This window comes from Haliotis cracherodii, unplaced genomic scaffold (assembly GCF_022045235.1).
Source record: "Haliotis cracherodii isolate W230 unplaced genomic scaffold, xgHalCrac1.p SCAF_7, whole genome shotgun sequence".
Taxonomy (NCBI): domain Eukaryota; kingdom Metazoa; phylum Mollusca; class Gastropoda; order Lepetellida; family Haliotidae; genus Haliotis; species Haliotis cracherodii.
The window spans coordinates 33,924,714-33,946,065 of NW_027266330.1; the positions used below are offsets into that span (position 1 = coordinate 33,924,714).

Genomic DNA, 21,352 nt, shown 5'->3' on the forward strand with positions numbered 1-21,352 from the left:
GACCCCAGCATATGCGAGATGACACATTGACCTAAAACCGACTTCTCTAACTGCATTGGGGGATTCCCTTTGATAGCTTCTCAAGGGGTAAGTACAGTGTGCGATTGATTAATAGCAGGCTAGCCTAAATCATTACTTTGCATTGAGTATTGTAATGTAGTAACATTGACTGGCTAGCGAAAGTGTGTACGTCTAGTCGGTTAGCCTTGGAATGACGCCGGTATTGTTCTCTATGTAGTCTAACGTTGTGCTATTGAAGTACCTAGCGTCTATTTTCCTGGCCTAGCAGTGATTCAAACAATTGTTCATTTGGCAAAGTGATTTAGCAGAGTAGGATGTTCATTTATTATCGATGTACCTGCAGGCATCACAAATCTACACTGCTAGGTTCACAGTGACGTACAGTCTTGATCATTGAATTGTACCATTAGGGTAGGGTTGTGGGCATTCACATTATACACTTTGTTGCAGGATACAGTACACATTTTTCCATGTCACGTTACACACATCATTCCAGGTCGTAATAATCGTATTAATTGTTCGTAATATTTGCGTGGTTGTTTAATTTCTAACCAGATATACATCACCTTTGGCTCCATTTTATTTCACTAAATACGGTAAATGTGATGTTTAAGTGAGGGAGTTGGGTGTACGCTGCTTTAAACAGTGTTTCATTAAATTTTATATCAGAGCATAAATGTGATGTTTGATTCTACATTCAATATGTATACATGACCGTCGACTTGTAGTAGAGCGTCTGCCCGGAGAGCCGAAGGTCGGGGTTTGAATCCCGGCCGCGACATACCAAAAGACGGTAAAATATTGTACTTGTTGTTACCTTGCCTTGCGCTCATCATGAAGGGGTTAAAACAAGGTCGGTCGATTCGAATATTTGGCTGCATTGAAATTCAGCATACTGTGTCTGGGTGGGGTGTTCATGTTAAGCTTCAGAATGTCATTTCAGTGGTATGTCGCTATAAACTAAACATTAGTCCGGACACACACACACACACACACACACACACACACACACACACACACACACACACACACACACACACACACACAAACACACACAGACAATCACAAATATATATATACACACACACACACACACGTTGCTTTACAAGTGCAATAAACTTGAACGCGTTAAACATGTATTTCCTCAACCATCTGCGGTAATCTGTGTGCTCACCGTCTGAATTGTCATTACTACATATGTGTATATGTTAGCTAGTCATTTACGTGCATCTGTTTCTTCACCAATCCCATGGATTTCGTGTTTCGTTGGGTCGCAACCGTTCTTCTTATCCTTACCAACTCCTTGCCGTGATTAAAACGAGCATTTTACAAAAAGACTAACGTAAAATGTACGTTCATGATAACAATTTGAAAAGGCTGACAATAAAACGGAATGCATAGTCGCCTTTTAAGGCAAACGTGTTGCTGAAGGCCTATTCTGACCCGGATCTTCACGGGTCACCCTATCAGGTGCCAGTGTTGACAAGGTAGATGCACGGATGCTGAATGTGTTACTTATGATGTCTGAGTACAGTTTACATAAATTTACATTAATGAATAAACAGAATTGTTGAATAATGTCGAATACAGAAGAAGAAATAACGATTTCAGCCCTTAGTGTCTATAACAATACTATAGTGAGCGAAAGTTTTTAAATGTAGTGTAAGGTTCCCAGTTGTAACAGGTTATGGTTACTTAACATTACTTGATAGTTTACTCTCGTTGCCGTATCCGGTTGGCATACAACTTTTGAGGGCTTTTACCCTGTCTAGATCTGGCGCTCGGCATTAAGGGGCTAAAACAAGGACTGGTCGGCTCGGAGTCAGTATACTGTGTGTGAGTGGGTATTCATGTTAAACTGCGACATGGTATCTCAGTGAGCTAGCACTATAAATCGGCATCAGTCCAGACTAGTACAAGCAGCCACACACACACACGCGTGCATACGCTACGTTAAACCCAATTTCAGGGTACCTAGGTAGGCGTAATAACAGAGTAAACTTGCTCAGGAACATTGGCATGGGCTATAGCATGACAATGGTGAAGGACAGGGTATGCTTGTCCTTTTCTCGAACACGTGCTGTCATCACCGATGTTAAGTGATCTATGGATATAATGTTCATTGCTAACTTTGCCGTTCACTCCCAATGGAATCTGTTTCGGCGCATGATCGACGCTGGTTTTATTTCTGGCGTTAGCGTTTTGAAATAATATTTTTTAATATGTTTCCTGTAACCTCTCGTTAATGTTTATGCGAAGTTTATAGCGACGTGCATGCACGTGTGAGGCTGCTGGTATTAGTCCTGAAGGACCAGGGGGCAGTCGGGTAGCCTAGTTGTTAAAGCGTTCGCTCGTCACGCCGAAGACCCGGGTTCGATTCCCGGAATGATTAAATAACCAGTCAATGAAATTATTTGTGTTGATTTATTAAAAATTGACAACAATATGTTTTCACGTTTATAGAATGTAAAAGAAAGTTTATTGAGAACCAATACTGTGAAATGTCATTGATAACCTGGGCACAATGTGTGAAGCCCATTTCTGGTGTCACCCGCAATGATATTGTTGGAATATTGCTAAAAAACGGCGTAAAACCAAAATCACTCACTCACTCACTCACCTGAACTACCTCGGTGTCATAGTGCTAGCCCACTGAGATACCATGTTGCAGTTTTACACGGAGACCCCACTCAGACAGATCAGTTCACATATAAGTGGTTAAAGACATCTGCGACTTTGGGACTAGCAGCGAATTTAGAATAGTTGGATGGAGCCGGAATATTACGACAGGCCAGACAGAAACGTCACATAAACTGGAGTAGCTTCCCTTTGATAAAAGCCACTTACTCTTGCTGGCGTATCGATGGATTTCCGAAAGAAGCGGTCATATTTTACAACATAATATTTGCCTTGAAACATTATGTGTTGGCAATTGTCGTTTAGCCAACGGCAGCTGTCCTTTTCCTGCATGGTTGTTACTCCACTGTCTACAAACAAGTGTCAGTTGGAACTGTGGTGATTGCTGTCACTGATCGTGGGACCTAATATATTCATACGTACATTGAACTTGAGTATCGATAGAGAGGCAATTAAATACAATGAAGGTAGGGTGCTGACTCGTCTCTGTTAATGGCTGACTTCATTCTTTGGATTTATAAAGGTTATAATGGAGTTTTGGTTTGTTGCAAGGCAATATCGTGGAGAGGACAGATTTTATGTCAGATTTGACAACAGTGGTGAGTTTGGGGATTCCATATTCTAAATTGGAACACATGCTTATGATATACATTGTAGTCGGATTCGTAAAACGGACTGCTTTTCGTAACGATTTCTAATGAAAGAAGAAATCTGTTTGTCGCTTTTATTGAAATAACACCTTTCTAACACTAATGTGATTGGTAAGATTGAGAAAAAACATGGCAAATATGCGGACCTCGCTTTCGAAATGTCACGCTTGCATCCCAAGTACAAAGTTGTCCGACTCCCCATTATTTTCGGTGCCTTTGGTTTGGTACAATGTACCTCCCAATCTGTTGACTGACATTGGGAGAGTACCCGGGTTTGCTACCCGGAATACAGCCTTTCTGGCAATCTGGGTAACGCAGAAGGCTGCAGTGTTGGGGAGTCTTCACATTCTCCGAAAAGTTTTGGGTGGGTTTGACAAGGCAGCGCTTCCTGGGAGAAGTCCCATTTGCTGTCTGGGCTGCGTGAAGAGGGAGCAAGGACCCTGAGCTGATGATGAGCCTAACCAGCCTTCAAACCCTCTTTGCTGCATTTTTTATTTTAAATCTGTAAATAAGTACGATAAACGGCAAAAACCCATTCCATATCTAATAGAAATATCTGCATAAAGCAGGGTCGATTGAACGATTCCGACTCTATCATGAGCATGTGTTTATGAACTAACTATAAAGTTGACGGACGGAAAACGTATCATTTCACCAAAACGGATTTGTTTATAGGACTACGGTTTTATTTATCAAATACAGAATCAAGGGGCCTGCTTGTATAAGCCTTAATAACATCCCCAATATAGGGCCCGCCCATGTGAAGCGTGACACTCAGGGATAGGGTACACATGTTGATTATCCGGTCCTGTTTATACTTCATGCCTAGCGCGAAGGAATGGGAGTTGTCGGATTCGATGATTGTAGGGTGTTCATCCCAGGTTGTCAATACCATACATGTGCAGGGAAATGTCAGTGGCCTGTGTGACTTTAGCCATTACTCTAGGCATGTAAATATTGACAAAGCATTTGTTTTCATTGCAAACATATCTTATAGCATAATGAGAACCCTCCAAGCATTCGTTGTCGTTCATCCTTTGTTTGTCTGCATGTTTACCCTGTATCTTAGCCTAGGTGTATTTCTCTTTCCAAGGTTAGCTAACTGCCGGTTTAGACCAACATAGCAGAAATATGAAGGGATAAGATATTGTAGTCTGAATGAGATGATATAATGTTGTTTGAAAATTCTGTGAGTGGCGGGTGCTACCTGCTTTGGACTCGGTGTCAGGACTGGTATTTTCAATGATTTATTCATTTACATTTCATCACTATTTTGCTTTTTAAGCCCCTTTGAATCTGTTACGGCAGATATTCGTTACGTAATGTTCTGGCGTTAATGTAGATATTATTTGAGGCTTGAAGTCTGGTATGTAATGACGATAACATTAATTGATGTTATTAATTTATCATTTTGTGTCAAAATTATTTTCATACGTTTACCGCCCTTATGATGTTACTAGGTTTGTCAGCACCATACCTTGTAAGTTTCACCAAAATTGTAAATGTCTAAGATCTGTATTACTTCGGGCTTCTCTCCCACATCAAGCTTACACGACCTGATATAACTGGAATCCTGTTCAATACGGCCTTAAACCCAACCCACTTATACTTTCGACCCAACTCACGTACACTTTAGAATAGTTCTTCAGCAGCTCATGCTTGCCGTAAAAGGTGACTATGCTTGTCGTAAGAGGCGACTAACGGGGTCGGGTGGTTAGGCTCACTGACTTGGTTGATGCATGTCATCGTATCCAAATTGCGTGGATCGATGCTCATGATATTAATCACTGGATTGTATGGTCCAGACTCGTTTATTTACAGACCGCCGTCATATAGCTCGAATATTGCTGCGTGCGGCGTAAAACAACAAACCAACCACGTGCACTTATACGTTCCATTTTACCCCTTGAAAAAAGGACTTAACTACAACTGAATCACTTTGGCAAGCACTTTGGAACTGTGCAGCTGCCAATTTAAACTTCATTGGCAAGAGTTGAGGGCAACTGATAAGTACATGCAGTTGTTTATCATGTTTGTTTGTTTGTTGAACGCCAAACAGTAATATTAGTCAGCAGTCAGCTTTATCCGAGCTATGAACGACCGCTTGTAAATAATCAAGTCTGGTTCAGACAAGCCAGTGATTGATGTTATGCGCAACGATCCTGACCACCCATTCAGTCGGTCATGCAGTCAGCATCGGTTACTGAGAACGTGTTCTAACCGCATTTTCCAAGGGTGTGTGTTGCTTAGGTCCATAGAGTGAGTGAGTGAGTTAATATTTAACGTCACATCGGCAATATTGCAGCCATATCGTGACGAGATAAAATATGACTTTAATAACATATATGGACACTGTATAAAACTCTGTCGACGAAGGATAGTAAAACAACTAGATTATCACAGATATATGTTTAAAACTAGTACATAACCATAAAATATGACAATTCATAACATTACAATAGATAAAATTGGGCTATATATCACCAGCAACTAAGGTGAGGTCACCATACTGAGGACCATGGGGACAGGTCCATGGAAGATCCGTCCCTTGATGACATCGATAAAGTAGGTTTAGCCACACATAAGTTTGAGTACATAATTAAAATGGCAGATGCTGACATATTTGCATCTAATCTGTTTAATTTGCACACATTACTGCCTCGTTGAAGAAAGGATTTCATGTTTGTATGTATTAATCGAGCAAAGACCTTGCAGACTCATTTCTGCTGAATCAGTTCCAAATTGCTGACTCATTGTTTACGCAGATGGTTCATGTTGAGTCATGTTGCCATAGTTTGCATAATGCTCAATCATTTTGGCGTCACAGTAGAAGGTACGTGACATATCTGTTCCATAAACTCACCAACTGACTTGACCAGAGGACTTCATCTTCAAGGTAGGACATATATAGTTTTCGTAACTAATATTGATTTACGTTTTGACAAATATTAGCACAGGGGACGCTAAGAAACGTAAACATTACTTTATGGGAATATATGCTCTCACATCAAGATGAAGATAACACGACCGTCATGGTTACGTCATCGGCATTTACAGGAGGCCGGAACATGGTCGTATTGCTATTTAATGAAAGGGATGGATCTGCCACCACTTTCTATATATTGCGTGTCTACAAATTGGTATTACCGGGAGACCTGCGTTGTGACCCAGTGAATATGAATGACTGACATGGTTTATCCGGACGCATTATTCGTTACACATCTTCCCTAAGCGAGAGAGTAAACTGACTATAAAAGTCAAGTTGCCACCCTTGCCGAACTAGGCTGATGGAGTTACATTTTGGCTGGCCTAACAAGTCTATGCATAGTCCAATCAAAATCGAGTACCGAAATCGAAATCCGGTTCGTAAACTGTCAAGCAGATTGTGGTCGATTTCAGGATTTGCAAAGCATGTGCACTGCTAACTCGTTGTCAACCGATATTTTCTAAATCTTTTCATGTTTGTAATCAAGATGCTCACGTGATTTGATGCCTTTCGCGATGTAATAACTCGTTCTATCACAATATATATCTTGATTATCGATAAGATCGTCTCCATTAGGCGCCGCCATTTTGTTTGAAGCAAATGCAAGTGACACGGGAGGTGGAATCTGATTTGTCCATAGAAGGGACATAACTCGTAATAGCCACTGGTGGCGCTACGAACCACCCGAGGAATTCCAACCTAGTTCGGCAAGGGTGGAAACTTGACTTTTAAAGTCAGTGGCAATGGTCAATTACAATGAACACAGCGAAAATAAAATAAAATTAAATTAACTGGATAAACAGTAGAACTACCAGTGTCCAACCTATGTAAGCCTGAAGCAACAAGCACTGTACCAGTCTTCCTGCCAAATGTTTCGTTTGTATTTGTGTTGTTGTTTGTTTTTTAACGCAGCAATGCCATACGATGGCCAGCTGTCAATAATCGCGATTTGACCAGCAGACAGCCCATGGCAGTCCTTTACAATGTGAGCAACAATCCACGCCTTCGGGGTACACGCGATGCCACCGAGCCTGTCTGATATGGGTTGCTGACGACCAAACCCGAACTCCCCACAGGGCATATGCAGTTGGATTCGCCGTACTTTCGTGCAACATTTTGTGTCAGTTCTTTAAAGAACAATATCAATGTCTTCGGAGCCAAAGACAACCCAATAGTCCAAGACCCTGTATCTAGATGTGTCATCCAAATTGTCAAATCCACGACCTGCTAAGCTCATGCGTTTCTCCTGCATTATCATGAGACGCTTTTGTGTGACGCATATACGGTGTTACGTTAATTCCATTTGACTACATGATGCAATCAGGATTTCTTTCAGTTTACTTCAGGCATCATCAAAATGGTTGTTGCTAATTGTACACACTATGAATGCAATAAAACGGGCTTCCTGTTGTTGGTTTTGAAAATATAACCAAGCCGTTAGAATCGCCGTCTGTATTAAAACGTTTGAATATGTGTTGGCTATAATTGAAGGCTAAGGTCTGCGACACTTGCGACTGTTCTGCTACATTAAACTCGATATGCGACGCCATATAATAGCGGGAATAAAATCATGTGCACCATAACAATTGTCATGGATATTTCAGAATCATGTACGATAAGCACAGGTACAATGGCTTTGTTTTGATTTTCAATGAGCATAGACATTGCATGTCTATATCCCGGTTATTACTTTTCAATTCTTTAGGAAAGAAATTCGTACATTCAGAAAGCATGTGGGACCGAGTCAATTCAAATTTTGGTGTTCATCATAAGACCACACGATCATGGTAGGGTCAGAACCAACAGACACCACAGACCGACCACTGTACGTCCACGAGTAACGTCAGGTCGACAAGATAATCATGCCCTCTGGTTCACCTCTGGTTCTTCTTTGTTTGCGTTTATTTGTTATTTCCCATGATAGTGAAGCACGGAAACTATTCCCCGCTTGTATAAACAGAAATTTTAATGGTGTCAAATAAGAAAACAACATGCATGTGAAGTGAAGCAAAGTTGAGCTAAATATGTGTCAATAGACGAGTTACGATGGATCGACGTCCCCTTGTTCTGCAACAGTTTGATTCTATCATGTCAACAGGCAGTTGTTGCTCTGGTTAAATGTATGTCAATACTGGCAATGTTATTGCGAAAGGATACATGTCATAGAATATAAGAAAATCAATTTAGATTTCAAAATAATTGTCGACACGAATTATATAGATGCATTTATACTGCGAGAGTGCGTGCGTGAATGATATCAAAATAACCTGTAAATAATCGGATCAGTGCCATTCACATCAACCTTCCACGCTGACACATACACCGTGACGAGTCTGCCTACCTCGTCAGCCATAGCAGCCTCTAACGGACAGGAATATAATGCGGGTTACCTAATCTATATACACTATTGCAGTGCAGTCAGATAGGCCGATCGAATAATTGTTTTGGGTCCCTGGTATGAAGTGAAGAACATGCTATATTTACTTCTGGTTAAGACCCGTGAAGATCCGGGGTAGAATAGGTCTTCAGCAACCCATGCTTACCGCAAATGACGACTTTGCTTGTCGTAAGAGGCAACTAATCGGATCGGATGGTCATGCTCGCTGACTTGGTTGATGCATGTCATCGATGCCAATGGGTGGATCGATGCTCATGATATCAATCACTGGATTGTCTGGTTCAGACTCGATTATTTACAGACCGCTGTCATAAAGCTGGAATATTGCTGAGTGCGGCGTAACCCCACTACCTATCACCCCAGGTCCAAGGGTAAGCTGGAGTTGAAACAGTCAAAATGGGAGAAAAAAACAATATTTAGTCATTTGTGCTTGAATTCAACTCTAAATCAGATCTGGGGCGGTCGGGTAGCCTCGTGGTTAAAGCGTTCGCTCGTCACGCCGAAGACCCGGGTTCGATTCCCGACAGGGGTACAATGTGTGAAGCCCATTTCTGGTGTCCCCCGCCGTGCTATTGCTGGAATATTGCTAAAAGCGGCGTAAAATCATACTGACTCACTCACTCAATCTGATCTCTTGAAGACTGAGATATTAAATAAGAACGAATCACGAAATACCCAGGAGATACTTGGTTTAGTTCATGCTTACAACACATATTAGGGCAATAATGTAGGGCAGTGAAATCTTTGAAATCATGTATCTTTTATCACTATAATAGTATGAAACTACTTTTGGTGGTTTACTATCGTCGAGAAGCAGTTAATAGTTTATGTTCAAGCTTCGATATTTCGTCGACCGTTATCAAGACTTGGATTCTGATTCTTAAGGGGAAGGAGACAGATGGCGAAATATTTGACCGTGTGTCAATCACGACTGACCTCTTTGGCAAGATAAACCATTCTCTATCACAAGGTTTCTGGTGGAACGCAATGCCACCTTGGGTGAGTGAGTGAGTTTGGTTGTTTTACGCCGCGTTTAGCAATATTCCAGCAATATCACGCGAGGGGTGGGGTAGGGGGGGGGGGGGGGGGGGGGGGGGGGTTAGAGATGTCGGGAATCGAACCCGGGTCTTCGGCGTGACGAGTGAACGCTTTAACCACAAGGCTACCCAACCGTCCCAAAATGTCACCTTTAACAGGAGTGGCAGCAGTTGTAATAGATTAACATTACATCAACCGGCCACAACTCCATAAATCCTATCCTTACTTAGTACTCCAACTTCTAAATGCCTATCAAACAAAGAACTCCATTTTGTTCAGGGAAGCGACAGCCATTTGTATGACAGGAGCACTCTGTTGTGCATGGTTGGCAACAAATACATTACATGTACATTGCAAGTTATGCAAATTGTGTGAATGGTGTGTGCAAGACATTCTTACCCTTGATATGAACGCCTGGCGTCATGACTGATTATCAGTGATCCATTTCCACAGCTGTTTTGCCCATATCACACAGTGGAATCTGTTACGTCGGAAAATCGAAACTGCTTATTTTATGGCCTTGACGTTTTATGTTTATATCTTTTGGTCGATATGACACGACAGCGTACACTTTGGTTTAGAAATACACGAGATTCTCACTTTAATGTTTCAAAATATGCATGTATGATGTTTACATCCTGTTAAGGGACTGAATGTCCATTATACGTGAATACAATAAATAGAGCCCCATGTGATAAGGATTCAAGTGGAAAAAAGTTAGTGATTTTTTTCTTCCAAGGAAAACACATTTTGTAAACTGATAATGGATCCTGTAACACTAGGTGCTGTTTTAATGTGTGGAACGTAGGATGTAAAATACAATAGATGGGGTGTGTGTGTTGTCAAAGGCCAATATAAAATGTATATATGAGGGAAAAAGGAAGTTCTGATTTTATGCATAGAATTATTCAAAAAGGACATAATCTTTGATTATGAGGAATGTTTTATTTATTATCATGAGATTATGTCTTATGCCTTCCACATTGGTATATTACGTACCCGGGAAAAGATAATGTATCCTGTACATTGGCCCCTGTACATACATGTATACATTACAGTAAGAGAAATATGTTAAGAAGATAAAGATAAAGGGTTATGTGTGTTTATTGCCCTATGGAAGGTTACCGAGTGCCTGGCCTTGGCTAAAGTGACTAAGTGATGGATTTTACGCCGCCTTAAGCAGAATTCCAGCATTATCAATATCACAACATCTACAAATGTGCTTCACACATTGTACCCGGAAGGGAATCGAACCTGGGTCTTCAGCCTAATGAGCGAAGGCATTTAACACAACGGTAGCCTACCTTGTCCATATTCCCGAGCCAAGAGAGTTAACTGACTATATAAGTCCAGTTTCAACCTTTGCCGAACCGGGCTGGGATTATGGAGTTAGATTTTGGCTGGACTAACTAGTCTATGCACCATCCAATCAAATCGCGCACCGAAATCGAAATTCGGTTCGTAAACTGTCATGCAGAATTCGATCGATTGCAGGATTCGCAAAACATGTGCATTGCCAACTCGTTGTCAATAGATATTTTCCAAATCTTTTCATGTATTTAATCAAGGTGCTCGAGTGATCTGATGCTCTCGCGAAGTAAGAACCGTTTTATCACAAAATAGATCTTGATGGTCGATCACATCATCTTGACTGGGCGCAACCATTGTGTCTGAAGCAAATGCATGTGATACGAGAGGTGGAATCTGATTGGTCCATATGGGAGAGGCATAGAATGGACATAACTCGTAAAAGCCAGTGGTGACGCTACGATCGAGCCCAGGAATTCCAGCCTAGTTCGGCATGGGTGGAAACTGGAATTATAAAGTCAGTTAACGCTCTTGCCTCGGAAAGATGACCTTGTCACAAGTTATGTAAAATTATACATCAATTTTACATCGCGGGTATTCTCCATGGACCCGTTTCACAAAGCGATCAAATCTATCTTCAAAGAGTCAGAACAAGTTACTGAGATAACAATGTAGGTATTCCTCGCTGATAACAGCTATGTGAAATTTGAGAATAGGAATTTCCAGCAAGAAGAAGGCATAAACATGGGCACAAATTGTGCTCCCTTCCTGCTGATCTTTGTAAATGTAACGAGTAAGACGTACGCCAATCTTGTAGACTGCGATTGTACAAAGGAACGAAATACAGAGCAAAGTAGAAACCAGATTCTGCTATATGGACTCCAAAGAATTACCAGTCACCAATGTAGTTGCTTTCAATGATTTGACTATTAAGTGAGTGAGTGAGTTAAAATTTAGCGTCGCATCGGCACTATCGCAGCCATCTAGTGACGAGACCAAGTAAATATATTTAAAATTTAGTCATTAATGCAAGGTTTTGTTTAAAAAACCGTTGTAAAACATATTTGAGCATACTATATTTAGAAACAATTCATGAAACATATTTGAGCATAACAATATTATATATACAGTTTTAAAACACGGGCTTTAGGCCACCAGTAACCAAAGCTAGGCCACCTCGCTGGGGATCCTCGGGACTTACAGTACCTCTGCTTCCTGCATGATACCCTAGACGGATTTACGTCATCACTTTAGCCACTGGTGGTTGTGGACAATGCTAGCCAATATAAAAAAGTACTCATCAATGAGTTGGCTTAAAAACACTGGTTGATGATGGTTACATTGATTATGATAGGATTACGTGTCACACAGGGGGCAATATTTTTACGGTAATTTAACCTCCTGGACAGAGCCTTCAATAATGTCTGTTAATAGTAGCATCACACCAAAGTTAAAAACAAGCATTTAATTATTCACACACATATTTAAAATTCATTTGACTATCAAATGTCCACTTACTCCATGTGCATGTAGTGTGTTATGCATATATATCGTGATATAAAGAATAGAAACTGTATGACGTAACACTATTAGGATAATGCCAACATATTTAGTTGTAGCATCAGTATCGACAAGAATGATTAACAATGTTCTGTAGACATGTCATGTTGAGATAATTGTTGTTTAAAGATGTATTGCCAGCAATGTTGAAGGTACATAATGCTTTCCCCCAAAACGGTTGGTGCCTAAAGAAGCAGCATCCTTAAGGAGTATAAACATCATGGATATTTTGTTTTGGTAGATACTGTGTGTTCGTGATGGCAACTCCTGCAGAGAGAGCAATGGCGTCTGGCTGGAGCATAGACCTGGTGATGATTGATGGTGCTGTGGAGGCTGCCTTGTTGTTGGACAAGATGAAGACGATGAGGTCTCGTCACGTCCGTGATGACGACATCTACATCTGTACATTCCCAAAGTCAGGTGAGATCCAGAGAAGTTATTGGTGTCTTCAACTTCAATATGAATGCATTACAACTACTAGTACCTTGGTGGCCGAGTGGGTTAGATCGCTGACTTTGTGTGCTGGCGACTAGGTGCCTCACTCTGGTAGTATGGGTTCGAGACTTAACCCGAAAAAGTACGAGAATCTGTACTTTCCTAAGAAAGTGTTATCCCAAATATAACATTTGTTACATTTGACCACTTTCCAAACGCCCTGTGTTCATAGCTTTCGGCTGTGGGAGGCGTGCCAATTATCTCCGTTTTGAACCTACCCGAGGTACTGTAGCCCTGAAATGGCTCTGCTGTTCTATCAGACATACACTACGGCTAAAAGGTATTTGTGTGTACGGACCTCACTTACTTATCGTTTGTATGTACTTTCTGTACTTGCTGTAGTGTGTTTGTGTATCGCCATGCCATGCCTTTCATTAAAGTGTATATGCCCACTGAACTGAGTTATTGATTATAATATATGCACATGGACAACATGAACTAGCAACGGGAGGTGAAATGTTTTCATATTTTCGTAAAATGAGTTCCTGTTCCTGGGGCATATTTGTTTAAACAAAATTTCAATAATCCTTTTGAAGGTACTCATTGGGTTTGGGAGATCGTTCACATGATCGTGGCAGGCAAACCAACGTACGCTAAACACTGGCAGAACATTTCCTGGTTGGATTGCCGAACAGAGCAGGAGATAGATGCCCTCCCGTCCCCCAGGATAATCCACACTCAACGTCGTCCTGGGTAGTAACAGCCTGATTATACTTACGATATAGTCATGCATTACGCGGGTGCGAGCATATCTGAGTGAGTGAGTGAGTGAGTACGTGCGTGCGTGCGTGCTCGCGTGAGACGCATTTATCGAGAACGTAACTTCTTGCACATACGTCATCTATTCTAGACGCAGTATTCATACGGAACAATAATCTCTACTCTGGATCAGAATGAGTAAGAAAGGAGTAAGATTACTCAAGACCTACCATAGGATGGGCAATATATATACATATATAAATCCAAATCATTACTTGTTTTCCAGACAATTGCCAAGGGACGTATGGCAAAAGAAGAGCAAGGTGATTTACGTCAATAGAAACCCGAAGGACGCTGCCGTGTCGACCTTCTCTCAGGCCAGCAAGCAGGTATGGAAGGACAACCCGGCAGGGAAACATACCTTCACCGGATCCTGGGACGAATTTGTCACTCTATACCAAGACGGATGTGGTTGGTATGATTATGATTATGATTAACGCTTTTTCTACATCAGTCTTCATCATTTTGATAACGTTTAATATTTGCTTTCGAATACATGTAAAAAGGTCATGCTGACACATTACACATACTCTGTGTGTTTGCAGAAGGAGTATGTCAAGAAATGTCACTTGCAGACCAAGTTATGTTGCTAAAATACTTTCTACATGTTTTGTTGCTGAAATTGACGCTAGAGACGACAATAATGAAGCAATAGCTGTTTTTTTAAGGGCAGCTGTGCGTTTTTTTTTAGTTTCAGACAACTGAGTAGAGACGTGACTTTTACATCATGATTATTTGTTTAGATTATTTTCTCATCTCCTCATAAATATAGATACCAACGGGTTTCCTTTTGAACTTGTTTTCACCCTTTTGACGATATTATTTTGGAAATATTATTTATGTTTCGATTTATTTATATTTGTATAACCAGAGATTACTCTGCGAGCAACTACTACTACCACAGCTGCTGCTACTACTACTACTACTACTACTACTACTACTACTACTACTACTACTGCTGCTGCTGCTGCTGCTGTGACAAGTACAACGTCTAACATAAATAAACTTCAACGAAAACATTGTCACACAATTGTGAACATACACTTCCTTTTTTAGCGCCTTTTGGGTCCATTCTTGAACACGATCGTCAGTGGAAAAATGTAACAGATATTGATGTCTGCCGTGTTCAGTTTGAGGAATTGAAGAAGGTAAGTATATTGAAAGGTGTACACTGCACCGTGCCACAGTAAACTCACCGTATTGTACCCTACATTGCTACATGGAACCCACCACAATACAACTTACAGTGCTACAAAGAAACACAATACTACACATTACATTGCGACAACGAGCACACCATTTTGCCTTCCAATGTTACCGAGAGCAAACTACCCGCGAAGATCCGTGTTAGAATAAGCCTTCAGCAACCAATATTTGCCGCAAAAGACGACTTGTCGAAAGAGACGGCTAACGGGATCGGGTGGTTAGGCTCACCGACTTGGTTGATGCATGTCATCGTATCAAAATCGATGCTCATGATGTCAGTCACTGGATTGTCTGGTCCAGGCTCGATTATTTACAGACCGCCGTCATATAGCTGGAGTGAGTGAGTGAATGAGTATGGTTTTACGCCGCTTTTAGCAATATTCCAGCAATATCACGGCGGGGGCCACCAGAAATGGGCTTCACATATTGTACCCATGTCGGGAATCGAACCCGGGTCTTCGGCGTGACGAGCGAACGCTTTAACCACTAGGCTACCCGACCGCCCCTCATATAGCTGGAATATTGCTAAGTGCGGCGTTAAACAACAAACAAACAAACCCACCAATGATAAGTTAAGAGCTCGAACAGAACGGAGAAGAATGTGTCCAGGTTGATAAATCAGTGAATTGACTATTTGATGTTTTGTTAAAGCTGTCATATCAATGCATCTTTAAATTATATAACCACGATGATGTGTCACGTGATCTAGTTTGACACCCTTACTCGCCCCCTTTACACGGATGACCTTGAACTTATTGCCAACGGAAGATCCACACTTAGAAAACAAATTCTCCTTGTCGAGTCCTTTTCTTATGATATTGGCATATCCTTTGGACTCGACAAATGCAACATTGTTCACCTGAAATGTGGCAAGGTAGAAAAAGAGATGGATCAGTCAGAGTACTTTGAGGAGGCGTTATTGACCATCTTGTGGAAGGTCAGGGGGGACACGGGGGGCCCAGTCGTCTAAGGCGTCGCGATTCGCTGTGCAGAGTTGCGTCCCTTGGGCACGCCAGAAACCTATGATTGTGGGTTCGAATCACGGTTCGCCCCGATTATGTTTCTAGGTTTGTCAGCACCATACCCGTGCTCGTGGGTTTCACCGAAGTGGTAAACGTCTGAGACCTGCATCACTTCGGGCTTTCCTCCCACATTAAGCTGACACGCCGTGATATGACTGGAATAGTGTTAAAAGCGGCGTTAAACCCAACTCACTAAATGGAAGGTCAGGCCTGTAGGTATTTAGGGAGGCCGATTAAGGACAAACTCCCTTTGTTGTTGCTGATTGAACGAAACAAGAAATCCAGGGTTTTGAAAACGTGATGAAAACAAGGCATTCCACAGTTTTCTTAAATGAGCCAAGTTGGTGGGACATAATCTCAATGTCAATGTTCATTTTGTCGATGGTCCTCTACTACTGGACGGTACAGAAATGATTGTCAGTCAAGCGAAGTGCCAAATCAAATCGGCCCAGACGCCAGTTTTTCAAAAAGAGGCTATCTGAACGACCACTGCATCGAGTCCTTCGTTTCGATGAAGTCGACTGGCCTTTCTGTTTGCTGCTCAGGATAAATCGCTTCCCACTCGAAACCGTCAATGTGTGATTTTGAATCATAATATACATATGAAATGTAGATTATGACAGTAGATGCCCAGCTTTGGCACAAACACAGTATCTAAAGCGATATGATGGAGTGGCTCGATCATATTATCGTCTTCGCCATGCTTGTGGTTTTGACACAGAGGTCCATCCATGGTACGAGCCAGAATATGTAGAGGGCGTCATGGAAAATGATAAATACAAAATTCTTTGGAATAGGCCCGAATACAGCCTCCGACGTATTCAGGCCAACAAACCGGATCTTGTCCTTTTTGATAAATCCAATGAAATAATTTATATTGTTAAAAACTCTGTCCCTTTTGACAGAAATGTGATTGACAAGATTCAGGAAAAAGATGCTCAAATATACGGACCTCGCTTTCGAAATGCCACGCTTGCATCCAAAGTACAAAGTTGTCCGACTCCCCATTGTTCTCGGTGCCTTAGGTTTGGTACCTGCCAATCTGTTGACTGACACTGGGAGAGTACTCGGGTTTGCTACCAGGAATACAGCCCTTCTGGCAATCTGGGTAATGCAGAAGGCTGCAGTGTTGGGGAGTCTTTACATTCTCCGAAATGTTCTGGGTGGATTTGACTTGGCAGCGCTTCCTGGGAGAAGTCCCATTCGCTGTCTGGGCTGCGTGTAGAGGGAGCAAGGGCCCTGAGCTGATGATGAGCCTAACCAGCCTGACTGTGCCATCACCAAAACCCTCTTTGTTGCATTTTTAAAAATTTTAATATGTTAATAATAATAATAATAATAATAATAATAATAATAATAATGATAATAATAATAATAATAACACTAATACTAATATGGGTCCTACATAGTTATAGAGTTGTATCGTAGATGCTTTTATGGGTTTTGCGAAGCCTTGCTGTGTATCTGATCAAATTATATTTTTCAGGACAGTGTGTCAATAGTCAAACGAATAGCAGAATACCTTGAGCGCCCCCTGTCGGAGGAAATGTACCGTGAAATTGCCGAGGCATGCGGTTTTGAAAATCTCAAACATGCCAATGAAAAGCTTAAAGACCAGACCTATCACAATAACTGGCAACAAGGATCAAGTGGATACTTTAGAAAGGGTACTTCAATACGCATGTTCAAATAAAATATTTTATTCTGATCATGAGCACATATAAACTCGCTCCGTATACTTCGATGCAAAAGGCCAACAATGCACATTTTGTATGGATCATTTGAGGCTAATGATTACCTAATCAAAGAAAATTAAATGAATATGAACAATATAAAGACATAAAAATACCAGTACGAACATATTGGAATCAAACGAGACCAATACATTGCTCTTTAAATTGCACGATATTGCGCTCAAGATACAGAGTGAGTGAGTATGTTTTTACGCCGCTTTTAGCAATATTCCAGCAATATCACGGCGGGGGACACCAACAATGGGCTTCACACATTGTACCGGGTCGAACTCGGGTTTTCGGCGTGACGAGCGAACGCTATAACCTCTAGGCTACCCGACCGCCCCTGAAGATACAGAAGGATTTATGATGGGTACCTTTGAACTAGCCTTATAGTATGGGCACCATAATAAAATATATACACTCCTTAATTCATATGGATTCCTATGTATCTTCTAAATGCATGACGTTAACTGTTTCTGTAGTTACGATAAATCTTTCACCTTGTACATGTATAAGCGATTTAATAATGAATTTTTAACATCATGTCTGTATACTATCTATGTTTTACAGGTCAGTCCGGCGAATGGAAGAATTGGTTCACTGTGGCACAGAGCGAACGTTTTGATCGGTTATATGAAGAAACATTCAATGAAAAGTTTCCTTACTGAAACTACCCTATCAAACAGATGCACATCTGAACCAAGTGTTAATGTTGTATCGTGTCTCATGAAGAATTATTGTCGAGTAATTTCGGACGTTTGAGATGTGTAGTCAATAAACAATTTAAGGAGTAAACTTAAAATTGTTAATTTCTCAAAGGGAATTTCCTTACTTACGCACCTGGTACTGATAGAGAACACCAGGTGGCTATAATGTGAAATATAAATGATGGTATCTACCCAAATCTGTTTGTTTGTTTGTTGTTTAACGCCGCACTCAGCAATATTCCAGCTATATGACGGCGGTCTGTAAATAATCGAGTCTGGACCAGACAATTCAGTGACTGTCATCATGAGCATCGATCCACGAAATTGGGATACGATGACATCATCAACCAAGTCAGCGAGCCTGACCACCCGATCCCGTTAGTCACCTTTTACGACAAACATAGTCGCCTTTTACGGCAAGCATGGGTTGCTGAAGACCATTCCACCCCGGATCTTCACGGGTCCTACCCCTTTCTGACTAAGATGGAAAAGGCTGTAAAAGGGCGAGCATGCGTCAGTGCTTCGTGCCCCATTCCTGCATTTGGTGCCCTATTCCAGTATTTCGTGCCCCATGTTACCTGTCGATTCCGAAATTGAAACAATATGTCAACCAAGAAATCTGTACGTACAAGAACCTTGTATAGTGTGAAATCAACCAACAAACAACAAGCGGTAACACTATGGAACCATATCAGTGCCACAGTCTAATAAGAATATATCATCTGGGTAGATAATACTTTCATGTACGTAGAGGAAACTTTCATCTCCGAACGTTATATTATAACCGTACGTATCGTTACTAAGTCAGTGGTTTTGTCTTGTGAATTTGCGACCCTGTTTGGATTATGCAAACATTAATATTCTAAATAAAGGTGATAACTTAATTTCTGTAAATTTAATAACATGTTTGAGAGCATGTTGGTTGCTTACTTTCATTGGACTTTTCCGTATTTTAACAACATACTGACATCATTTAAGTTTCATCATAGATTTAAGTATCATGTAAGTATCATTTACGTAGATGAAGACTCGCGAAGATTCCGGGGTAGAATAGGTCTTCAGCAACCCATGCTTGCCGTAAAAGGTGACTCTGTTTGTCGTAAAAGGCGACTTACGGGATCGGGTGGTCAGGCTCGCTGACTTGGTTGATGCATGTCATCGATCCCAATAGATGAAAGTATCAGCACCTTTTCGCGATTTTGTTTGACAGTGAGTGCACATGGTCTTATGCCAATATTCCAGCTATATCACGTCGGAATACACCAGAAATAGACTGGGGAATAGAACCCGGGTCTTGGACGTGACGAGTGAATGCCTTAACTACTAGGCTACCCCTCATCCCTCGAGGTTTAAGAGACGCCAGGCGAAATGTGTGTTCCTGCTGGAATTCGCACGAGAACATACGGGACAGCCAAGAGAACTGATACGACACTGGGATAATATCCAGCATCGTTGGCAAAAGTCTGTCAAAAGTGGAAGGGGATTTTGTTGAAAAATAATTATTTTTACTATCTTTAGGTCAAGTCTTTCTACGTGAGGCTCAGAACATATCGATAACCACCCGAAAATATTTTGAGATATCGTGACACTTCTATCAGTGAAGTTTTATTTACCCGAACTTCATGTAAACTTAGTTGCCGAGTGCGTAAGGAGGGGTACATTATGTCAACCACTGGTTTGTTTGGTCCGACTCGGTTTACAGGCTGCGGTCACATATCTTGAATATTGCCGACAGCCCAGTGAAAAAAACAAATAAGAAATGTCCAAACCAGAAACTAAATCAGTATTGATTATCTACAGAAGCAGATTTCACTGGGCGTAAAAGACAACGTGGGGTGTCTTATCTCTGAAAAATCATTGATCACACCAGGTGTTCGCAAAATTGTAAAGATGTCCACAGAAACATCAGACTAAGGCATATTCTTCACACTTTGAAGCCAGCAATAACAGGCATTCGCCCAGAGAATCAGTGTGAGTGAGTGAGTTGGGTTTAACGCCGCTTTTAACAGTATTCCAGTTATATCACGGCGTGTCAGCTTAACGTGTGAGGAAAGCCCGAAGTGATGCGAACCGGGATTCGAACCCACAATCATAGGTTTCTGGCGTGCCCATGGGACCCAACTCTGCTCAGCGAATCGCGAAGTGGTAAACGTCTGAGACCTGCATCACTTCGGGCTTCCCTCCCACATTAAGCTGACACGCCGTAATATAACTGGAATACTGTTAAAATCAGCGTTAAATCTAACTCACTCACTCACTCACTTTTAAATCGTGATGCCTCTGTGCAAGGCAATCCAGTGTGAGCACTTCAGCAGACCATGCACAGTTAGTAATAAAACTATTATAATATATTCAAAAGGGGTTTAACCAGACTATGTATTAAACAGCAATAAAATAAGGTGAGGTGAAGTTAACTAGGATTGAAGATTTCACTCACCCAGCGAGTGCCTACACGAGTGTGTGTGGCTCCTTGTACAAGTCTGCAATGATGTCGTTTAATATAGATCCCTGATTCAGACGCAATATACTGACCCCGAGCCGACAAGTCCTTGTTTTGTCACCTCAATATCGATATTTGATTGACTTCTGGTATAATGTGGATAGGGGATCAGACAACCGACCTTCCGCCCTATCCACAGACCACAGAGATGGCCCAATACCGCCAGACTACATAACACGATTATGGACAAATATGCTCAACAATGTTGGAATTATGTCCCATAACAAACTTTTAAATATCCAACTGTAATGCATTTTGAAAAAATATTAATTTATTCAACAGCAGTGAAGGACTATGACTAGATTACTTATATTCAGCAGTGATTCTAT

The 21,352-nt window shown here is 41.3% G+C and overlaps 1 protein-coding gene across 2 annotated transcripts; it reads left to right on the forward strand.

The window, feature by feature from the left end:
• LOC139447981 (sulfotransferase 1E1-like) lies at positions 1 to 18,700 on the forward strand. Of its 2 annotated transcripts, none has more exons than XM_071229481.1 (7): positions 1 to 87; positions 12,840 to 13,018; positions 13,630 to 13,786; positions 14,079 to 14,263; positions 14,909 to 15,000; positions 17,567 to 17,747; positions 18,387 to 18,700. In XM_071229481.1, the coding sequence occupies exons 2-7, from the start codon at positions 12,856 to 12,858 to the stop codon at positions 18,482 to 18,484; spliced, it is 876 nt and encodes a 291-aa protein (XP_071085582.1). In that variant the 5' UTR covers positions 1 to 87; positions 12,840 to 12,855; the 3' UTR covers positions 18,485 to 18,700. The 2 variants fall into 2 exon arrangements, with proteins under 2 accessions (XP_071085582.1, XP_071085583.1); XM_071229482.1 differs by lacking the exon at positions 1 to 87 and adding an exon at positions 6,148 to 6,204.
• Positions 18,701 to 21,352: the final 2,652 nt, after the last annotated feature.